We start from the raw sequence: 10,846 nt of genomic DNA, 5'->3' as shown, positions 1-10,846 counted from the left end.
TATATATATATATATATATATATATATATATATATATATATTTGGCTGTTTATTTGGCTGTTTGTATACAAAGTTTCAACCAGATGATATGAAATAAATTCTGCTTCACAGATTTTTTTTCTTCCTCGAGCAAACAAGCCAACAAGCAAAAATACATTCTGCTGTAACACATATGCCCACTTACAGTATGTTTTAGCTTTTACCATTTTTGCCACAACAGATCAAGGTTCCAGAAGCACCCTTTTCGGCTGTCTCAGGGTCAGGCACGTCTTTGACCTTCCATTCTCCATTTCTGCAGCTGAAGTAACCTTCCCAACTTACTCTGCTGCTGCCTCAAAACAATTACTCTCAGCTTTGTAGGAAACCTTGGTTTGTGGAACTGTAGGTTTTACTCTCCTAGCCCCATAACTTACAAATAAAGAAATAACCCTCCCCACCATCACATCCTCTTTATATTTCCTGTTTCTGGTGCTGGTGCTCCATTACCCATGGAGCTTGAGTCTGGCAAAGGCATGCTGAAGATTAGAAGAGTAGATAGCTGCTACTGCTGCAGTGTGTTCTCTCTCTCTCTCTCTCTCTCTCTCTCTCTCTCTGCCTCACCTCCCTCTATGGCCCACAAGCGATAAACATTGTGTGTTGACATATGGCCCTCACTGATTTAATCACCTTTATTACATTTTGTCACAGGAAAAATATGAAGTGATACAAGTTTGCACTTTACGGTATGTGTGTGTGTGCATGTGTGTTTTTTCTTGGCACAAATGTCTATCCGAAACAACAGATGCATAACCAAAAAGTGTTTATTTGAAAATATTTGTCTTTGCGCATTTAATATTTATTGCATACATATTGAATATTTGAATTGCATCAAACATGTAAATGAGTCACTGTCATAATTACCTGTGTTTATTCACATAGTTACTACTCGACTGTTGATTGAAGCTTATTTGTTATTCATGGAGCAAACCTTGTGCCAAAGGACTCTCCTGATGATGTAACTTCATGTAATTACAGGCAGATGCCAGTAATGCAAAATTCATCATGTCGTTTAATCGCTTTAGAAGAATGCACATAGGGCCATCTGGGGCCTATCACTCAATCATACAGTGAAAGTGTCGGATAGGCATACAAGCCTACACCGACTACTCAGTCCTTTGTGAGTGTTTGTGTGCTTTTTAGTAATGTGTTGTTCGCCAATCTGTGCTAATCCCATGATCCCCCTCTGCAACGTATTATGACGTTTTGATCACGTTTCACTCCCCCTCCTCCATCAACACTCACTAAACACTGAGAAACAATAGCATAATTTAATTAAGTCCTGGAATACAGACATTTCTCTAGCGTACAGCCAAATGTTCTTATTTTTTCATGAATCTCTTTCACTCCCATTCTTCTTCTTTGTGCATCCAACCTAAAGACGTTGCCTCCGGGAAAAGCAGGTAAAAAAGCCATCAAACCCAAAAGCACTTGACAGATTTGTGATCAGTGGCACAGTTCTCCTGAAATTGTCTAGTGGTGTATTTTTATTGTGGAAGTGAATGCTCACCCTTTAGAGAATAGCTTCATTATGTGTCCCCCAATAGAAATCGCTGCTGGTTGGTGTGATTGTTGCTGTAGATTGGGTATTTTAGACTGAAGTGCCTGAGATCAGAAACTTAGAGAGCTTTTCAACCCAAATTAAGAGAAGGAGGAAAGTCTGTTTTGGTGGGTGGTTGGTTTGTCTTTTCTGGCCATTTAGTTGAAGCATAGACTTTTTCCCCCATCTAAATCTCATCTTCAATCTGTTGAGCTCGAGCAATTATCTGAAGTGTTGCTCTCTAGAGGTTATTTTCTCTGTGGCCAAATGCTCCAAATGTCTCTATGTTCCACTCTCAAACAATAATGCCATAATACTTTCATCCATTTTCAATTTGGACCACAAACTTGAGGAACTGCCACTAGCCCTCCCAGATCCCAACAAGACTGTAGTCTCTGTGGCACCTTCCAATATACCTACAAAATAGGCATCTTGGAAGCAATTGTCAAAACAATGGCAGTGTTTGGACTAGGCATTTGTTTACCATCTCTGTCATCCACTCCCTCGCTCTCAGTGTGGGTACTTCCTCTGTTTAATATTGCCCCCCCACCCTTCTTCATCCTACATGGTGTCACACTGAGCGTGTAGTCATGACATGATGAACTATATTTCCCAAGCAATATTTTTGAATGATGGCTCAGCAATAAGGATTTTCTCTGTGTAGACACAGGCTATTAGTTTAGATTTTTACTTCCCCTTTTAACATTTTAGTATTAGTAGTAGTAGTAGTATAGTTGTTACATTAGTGGCATATGTAGTGGCAGACACTTTTATCCAAAGTAGCTTATACTTTGCATTCAACCTATACTGTACATTTATCAGTATGCCACCATGCTCCTGAAAAGCCCCCTTTATAGAAATTGTAAATAAAATCTCAAATAACAGCCTATACTCTGACAAGTTCTAGAAATTTCTTTGTTTTTATCACTGCTGTCAGTGTGCAGTGCCCATTCAGTTCAGAGAGAAAGAGACTGGAGGCCTTCAGGCGCTTGGCTTTTTGAAGTGGAAGTGGATGAAAGACTCAGCCGTCATTTCAACTCACATTGTGTTTTCCATGCAGAGTTCAGAGTTCAGCGTCCTCAACTTTTACCAATGCCAGAGGAAGTTGTCCTGCAGAGAACTGCACATTTCCTCTCTCCATTTGTGCTCTGTTTTTCATTTATCTGTTCCTCTCTCTACCTAACCACATCTCTTCCATCTCTTTGTATTACCCTCTTGTTATTAGCATTGTCCCTCCCCTGTGGTGAGTATCCTTGTTAGGACAGATTTATACATCTACTGAAGCTTGAATTAAAAGGCTCTAGGCAAACTCAAAAAGGGGAAGTGCACAGAGCACTTGCTCTTATAATCAACCAACATTGAGCTTTCGACTGCACTGTAATGGTGGTAATAACAAAACAAAAAAAAAAACAAAAAAAAACTGGCCCCCGCTACTGACATTGGCAAACGAGCTGGGCTTCAATTTCGTTTGAAGTATGAATCCACCTTTACTGTGGTGCCCACTTGCTCCTAACTCATTACCTGACATGATGAATGGGGCCTGTTCCGTAAAACTATGCCCAGCCCATGGTGGCATGGGCACCTGGCACTGAGTAATGGCAGTTGCACGGGTAGACCTGCCAGGGTAGGTAGGAAAGGTGTGGCGGCTTAAGCATGGAGTTGGCTCTCGAATCTGCAAGGGAAAGAGGAAGGTTGTCCGCTCCACCTGCCACATGTCCCCCACCTAGCCCCTCACTACACCATGTTTGGAGTGGAAAGGGCCTTTTGTGTGATCCCATAATGGGTTGGCCTCAGTTGCCAAGTTCAGCTAGCACATTTAGTACTTGCCTCCATCATATTCCTACTGGCCTAGTTTAAAAAAAAAGAATCCTCTTTAAACATAGAATCTCATAGTTTAAACAGGGATAGTTCACCCAAAAATGACAATTCTGTCATTTAATCACCTTCATTTTATTCCATTCTTTCTTTATATCTGTGGAACACAAAAGGAATTGCAAAGAAACTTGAAGTCTGAACAACACTGGACTCCACTGAATTGTAACAACATGACAGAATTTCCATTTTTGGGTGAACTATCTCTTTAAATGCTACACGAACCTCCTATGGGTGTTTAGATAAGTACGTACAGCTGTGTACGCACTGTTTTGTACTTGTGTATGGGTGCGTCCCATTAAGTGTCTCTTCTCCAGGCTGTGTTGTTATAGGTGGAGGATCTCTCAAGTACGAGACCGGAGCAGGAGCTCAATGGTGTTACTATGACACCAGACAAGAAGCAGCTGACTCCAGACCATCTTATGTTGCTCTCTTTTTAATCATTTGCCTTTGTTGTGTCTAATGTTGTTCCCCGTCTTCTTTCAAACTATTAACTGCGCTCCCGTTTCTCCCATGTTTCATATTTGTCTGCTGCGGTTGTGAACACACCTAACTGGTCTTCTCCCATGCTTTCTTTTTGAACAGACAACCATCGCACTGGTTTGGAAAGATCCCGTTCGCGCCACAATGCAAACCCTATGGTCCGATGATCGCTTGCCGGCTAAGGACGTTTGCCAAGTGCCAAAGACCCAAGAGTGGGGACAACACTGAGGAGGGCTGAAGAGGAATGGAGAAAGAGCCCTTCGGCATTCGCATACATCCACATCCACACGTACATGCATACAGAACGCAGAACAAACCTCAAGATGTGCGTCACAGCTCCAGACGCTTCATCACAGGATCACTTGACCCTCACTTCTCTCTGAAGCCTTATATACTTCATACTCTTTGTGCATTGGGCCTATCCAATTTAGCGGTGTTTTTTTGTTTGTTATTTTCATGATTACGCCGGTTCTGTTTATATCTCACCAAGCTAACTCCCCTGATCTGGCTCACGTCCACCTTGCTATCTGCAAACAATCAATGATTGGCTGCGGTTTGATCTCTCGCTATTGGATTTTTCGACGCACAAACACGCTCTTGTTGACAAAAGGCCAAAAACGCCATAAAGGACTGCATGATTCTGTATGCATATCAGCAAAGGGACTTTATTTGCAGTGTTGATTGAACAAAACCTTGACTTGAATGATTCTGCCTGCCCCCTTCTTTTGACAGAAAAAAAGAATATTGCCAGTCTGTAATTCCCACCATCAGCCATTTAATCTCTGATCACCACCTCTCTTTATATATTACAGATCCTATATATGTAGCGACATGAAAAAGCTGCTGATATTAGCCTTAGTGCTACCGTGTGTACACATTTGTGCTGTGTAAGAGCTGCCAGTGCCACAAGGTACCTGAGGTGGTTGAAAGATATTGCTCTTTATCTACGGTAAACACTTCAAAGATTTGTAGACGTTTCTCTTGCAGAGGCAAAGGTTTTATTAAGTGAATCTGCAGATATGTGAAGCAAATGCGAATCAAAGAGATGCCAGTTTTCAAACATGTCACAGGTTTTCTTCGTGATTTCTTTGTAAGTCACTGTGCTTTTAGCTTTTAGCCCTCTCGTAGAAGAGTATTTTAGTGAACTGTAGCTTAGTGTTTTTTCAAGATCCACTGGTCATCTTTAAGAGCTCTCTCTTACTGACCTGCTGCATTTACCTCTCCATCTCAGCACTGAAAAATATCCAAAACATTACAAAGAAGAGTATTTATCAGATTTAGTTTCGAAGTGTATCTTTCACAATTTGCAAAATATGTATTTATTCACAGTTTGCCAGATTTCGCCTGAAGCCTTTTATATGTGAACATTAACCCGATTCTAGTGAGGGTTGGATATGAGGACGTACAGCCGTAGACAGCGACAGTGAGGCGATGTTCACAACATGGTGGCTATCTTCATGTGAAAACCATTAGCTAAATCTTTCCTCCACCTCCCCTCACTCTTGCTTGTGGCATGAGTGAGGGGACTCATCCCCCAACACCCCCCCGTCCATAACACCGCAGGCAACAGTATGTAAAACAGTCTCTTATGGGTGACTGGAGTCATACTGACTCACATACTGGTACGTGCCACGCTGAAATCTTCTGCATTTGTAAATGAGGGGAATATGTTAAGTTTGAGCACCCAATGCAAGTGTATAGAGTACAGAACACAGTACTGTTAAACAAACCACTGTTAGTCAGGCTTTCTCCTCACACTGTGTTTGTCATACACTCTCTCAGGAGAGAGAGGAAAGGTCGAGATGCAGCGAATCGCAATCCATTGATTTGCTTTTCTAATTAAAACTGCCCTTTGAATGGTTTCCAACACCACACAACAGAAGCTGCGCTCGGCTCTCATGGCTCTCACTATCGGTTATTTTAAACTCATGTTAATGGTAATTACAGCATCCACACACTGTCAGTGCAGACACCTCCGACATGCATTGTTATTTCCCAGTCAGACTTCAGCTACATATATTATGTGACTGGCAGAGGCACTGGCACCAGAGAATTTGTCATCTTTTTTGGGTAGAAATATATTTTCTTTAGGAATCGGTGTTTATGAAATTTTCTTCAAAATTGTGTAATTTATAGATTTTTTTCCCCCCTCTTTCCTAAGAAAACATTGTTTTATACCAGTGATCTTCCTCTCCATCTGTGATATTGGTGTTAAACTTGTGTATTACTATAGGCTAATATATACGTGTTGTGTATTTGATAGAGATTATATCCTAATGCAGGTTAGAGTCTACAGGTGACTGACTGTGTAACATTTTAAGTCAGATCCAATATTTTAATTGGATGTTAGGCAGAGACCAGAAGCAGGCAAGAAAATATGAAGTTACAAGTGCCAATTTGGGTCCTCTGCTGTCTCATTTATTCACATTTGTTCAATATTCTCGGTTCAGATTGTATGATGGTGCACTTTAACTTGTTAAATATAGACCTGGAGCTATCTTTTAATTTGTGATTTCTTTGCATATCATTGCCAAAATAGACTTTTTGCATGTGCGGTAACCGTTCTTGACAAGTGATTCAATCGCCATTCTCTCCGAAGTCTCCTCCAGTTCTCTCTTATTCCCTCACATTATAATTGGCGCTTGGAAGAAGATCAAAGTTAAATGGGTGAGAACAACTGCAACTGTCTCAGGACATTGTTTTATTTTTTAGGTAATGTACGACTCCATAGCTCTGCCTTTTTTTTCTCCTTGACATTGTGTTTATTGTCTTATAAGCAATTTATATTTGTAACATCTTTTAAGTTTATTTTTATCTGTGACTAAAAAAGAAAGTGAAAATGGTTATGCACACTGTTCCCGAGTATGTAACAGAATATCATACTAAATAATAACCACTTTCTCAACAACAAAAAAAAAAGTGTTTCTTTTTTGAGTGTTATTTCCATAATGAGTTATGAATTATGCCTTCTCTTATGCAGACTCACACTGTGTTCTAACCAGCCCCTAAAGCACCAAATGCTGTCTCTGTCTGAAAATCAGAATGGTTTTGTTCTAACTGAACTCAACACTGCAAACATCAGGACATTCGATCAGTCAGATGATTTTGATAGACTTGTGTAGACAAGAGCAGAAGACTGCAGCCAGGTGAACAGTCAATAAAGAACCAGTCTGTCAGTTTTCATATCTTGTGGTAGAACATAAAAAATATTTAAGCAAGCAGCAGATATATGAAATACAGATGCTTTAACATGAAGATGAATATGAAACTGCACTACAATGTACCTGCTATTTCATTCCACCAACATCCTTTTCTATCCATTTTTAGTTGAATAAATTGTTTCAAAGAAATCATATATTCTATATAGAGATCATACTGCCAGAGTGTGGGCCATTTACACAATATTCATATACATAAAAAATGACATTAGAGTTACTAGAATAAAATTTTAGTCTATTAACTCTGGTGCCTGACTCTAAAAACTGTTGCCTCTGTTGCATCGAGTTTGACATTTCATCAATAATTGATTCTGTGCAGAACTTGCTCATTGTGCTAGGTAGATCCGCCCACAGTCAAATCTCACTAGTCCAAAATGTGTAAATGTATACTGTATATTAAGTATTAAACACATTCTGACTGACCATGATCACACTGTGCAGAATATTCATTTTCAGTACACTCCTAAAAATAAAGATTCTTAATTGACCTTTTGCAAAGACACAACCCCCTTAGATACTGTTGCTACGTCCGACAAGCCATGGCGCTCTCATGCCATCTTGTTGCAACCTCGGAAAGACGTCAATACACACCATTTTTCAAGTTCAAGTCCACCGACGTATATCTACTGTCCTGTCTGGTTTGTTTGTCGGACAAAATGGCAGATTCAGTGTTATGATTGGTCAGATCGCCTGTCAATCAATCTCCCGGCTAGTTTATTTTATTTACTTTTATTACTTTATTATTTTATTACTTTTCTAGTTTATTTCAGCATTTAATATTCCCTGATCTATAAATTCCATGATCCATGAATATTCAAAATATCTTTTTACAATGACCACAAATTAATATATATATTTTTTTAATGTGGTCACATTACATCCAGCACATTAAAATACAGCACCATAGGCCACCTCCGTGTTCTCCGCTTACATGAGATGGTGAAAAACATTTTTACTCAATCAATTGGACTGGGATATTTACTGAGTTTCCTCTTTAGAGGACTCGTCAGACAAGTCTTCAATGTCATCATAGAGTCTTCTTCACCTAGGAGAGCTGGATTTACACCCACAACTCCAGATTGACCCTGTGGCACATAGTCTAGGTCATCAGCATCAGATCTTTCAGACTCTGAACTTCATCAGGACATTTCAACTGTTAATCTAGAATGTCTCAGCCATACTAACACTCTAGATAAAGAGTGCACAACAAGCAGTTGATCATGTATGTACTGATTATATATTGTCACTGTCAGACAGAAAACTTGTATGTCCAAAACCATTACTTTTCAGAACCACTGACAGACATAAAGGGTGACCAATAGCACTGATTTATGACAAAAAAAAATTAAAATGATGAAATGTGGATATACGAGGTTTCTGCCTGGCAGCAATGATATATACTTGTATATAAGATATTATTTTGACTTTTATTTTGTTGACCTAGCTAACATTAGTTAGCTAAAATAGAATATGTCAACAACAAGCTAGTTAATCGTATTAGTCATGTTTCTCTGTCTCACTAGTAATAGATTTCAAGGTCAAGGTAACCTTAGCCTAACATTCAAAATCAACTGTGACTTGACTTGACTCATGAAGATCAGTTGTGACTTGACTTGACTCATGACGATCAACTGTGACCAATAGCATGCTGACCTAGCTAACATTAGCTACCTTGAATAGAATATGTCAACAACAAGCTAGCTAATAGTATTGGGCATGTTTCTCTTTCTCACTAGTAATGGATTTCAAGGTCAAGGTAACCTTAGCCTAACATTCAAATATTATGTCCAGTTATCTTCCACAGTAGGCCTATATAGAATTTTTTTCTGTGGTAATTATTAAATAAGACTAAATGCATCAATTATACAAAAGCAGCTATGTTGAGTTGTGAAATGTGGGGCAGGTGAATAGTTTTCTGCAGTAAATATGTTCTTGCTTGTAATCAAAATAATCAAAGGTTTCTATATGGGTCATTTTTGACCCATGTGTGTAAAATTGATGTAGAAATACAAAAACTGTTTTTTTATATAAAGTGAAGAAAGGAAAAATAAACATAATGACTGGTGGAAATCAAAAACAAGATATTTAATGAATACCTGGAATAATAAATGATAAAGTGCATTTATTTTAAAGATTCGGCAAATAATCACTTAGGCATGATTGAAATAACATAGGAAATGAATACGGGTCATTTTAGACCCATGTTGTGCATTAGAGGGGTAGTGACACAAAAAAATATTTTTATTCAAAAAGTAAGAAAGAAAAAGACTGAAATAACATAGGAAGTGAATACGGGTCATTTTAGACCCATGTTGTGCATTAGAGGGGTAGTGACACAAAAAAATATTTTTATTCAAAAAGTAAGAAAGAAAAAATAAGAGTATGTGATGATCAAAAATAAGTTAATTGAGAAATTAATTTCTTGCAAAGATATAGAAATAATAAACTCAGTTGGGTCACTTTAGACCCATGTAGTGCATCAAAGGGTTAAGTGTGTAAGGTCAGATGAATTACAGTCACTGGAAAGGCTGCATCACTTCTGGTGTAAACGTTAACTATTTTGATGCTATTGAGACTGATCTCCAGTGGGTTTGCTTACAAATATCATTAGAAATACCTGGAAAACCACCAGCTCTGTTTTATCGCTATTATATAAGTAATAATTCAGTGTTGCTTCGATGCAACATGCACTCAATACACAGACAGGAACTGGCTTTATTTGCTTTTTGTCATAAGAATAGCATTTATTCAGTTACTGAATTGATGGGTTTGCGAAGTAAAACTACTGTCAGAAGGAGATAACAGCACTCTGTCGTTTGTTTGAAGTGCTCTTTTGTATTGTTTGCTCTCTGTCTTTCCTTCACTTCACAGTAAGCACACACATGTTATTTTGCTGCTTGAATCCGACTGAATTATGCTGGAAATCATCATTTACAAAGCTAAATATAAACTGCTGTACAATATATGGCATTATTTTCATTGTTCTTTTGATGGCTGACATTTGGTTTCACTGTGGTTAGAGATGGAGAAAGCAATGATGCCCCTTTGTTATTTCTCCATCTCTCTGTCACCATCTTCACTGTCTCCCTGTCAGTCTGTCTTTTAGAAAATAGAAAGACACTTTCTTTTTTTCAATTCTGAACTGTGAGCGTCTCTGGCCGTGTTCAGAGTGTACCGCCGCCACTGGGGAGCCGTCCGTTGGGTACCACTGAAATGGAATGGTTGAAATGTTCCCATCTCTGCCTCTCTCTAGAGTGTGTGCACGTGTACTGTCTGTTCGTCTTTGCATCTGTGCATTTGGAAGGAGATTTGTTAGGATATGGTCTTTCTTTTACTAGCAGACCAGGCCATGTGCATTTTGTTTGTTAGAGTAAGTTTTCATGTCTGCTTCTGCTCTGTGTCTGCTCGCTAATTCATTGACACAGATGGAGGATTTAAAAAAAAAAAGATGCAATGGCCAACAAGTGATCTGGCATGGTAGTGTTTTCTGTTTTGAGCACTGATGCATTTGTAGCGAGCCGGTCATTAAAGGCAGGCTAATTTTACAAGACGCTCTGTTTTGTGCAGATGTCAGGCTCATTTCTCCATCTCCTCGGCTTTGAAAGCTCATTAGATGCCAGGGCACTGTTGAAGTTGAATTATCAGTTGCTCTGTTTCGTTTTCTGGCACAAATGCAGATTCGCTAATTCCTCTAACT

The 10,846-nt window shown here is 39.0% G+C and overlaps 1 protein-coding gene across 1 annotated transcript in view; it reads left to right on the top strand.

Moving 5' to 3' along the window:
• Positions 1-6,691, top strand: part of diaph2 (diaphanous-related formin 2) — a 420,052-nt gene extending 413,361 nt beyond the window's left edge. Inside the window, exons 30-31 of the mRNA XM_016477051.1 lie at positions 1,418-1,439; positions 4,034-6,691. Coding sequence (XP_016332537.1) covers positions 1,418-1,439; positions 4,034-4,169 — 158 coding nt within the window. The 3' untranslated portion in view covers positions 4,170-6,691. The remainder of the gene's footprint in view (positions 1-1,417; positions 1,440-4,033) is intronic.
• The last annotated feature ends 4,155 nt before the right edge of the window (positions 6,692-10,846 follow it).

The sequence above is a fragment of the Sinocyclocheilus anshuiensis genome, unplaced genomic scaffold (assembly GCF_001515605.1).
Source record: "Sinocyclocheilus anshuiensis isolate Anshui unplaced genomic scaffold, SAMN03320099.WGS_v1.1 scaffold20, whole genome shotgun sequence".
In the NCBI taxonomy this organism is placed as follows: Eukaryota; Metazoa; Chordata; class Actinopteri; order Cypriniformes; family Cyprinidae; genus Sinocyclocheilus; species Sinocyclocheilus anshuiensis.
This window is presented reverse-complemented; position numbering and strand designations above follow the sequence as displayed.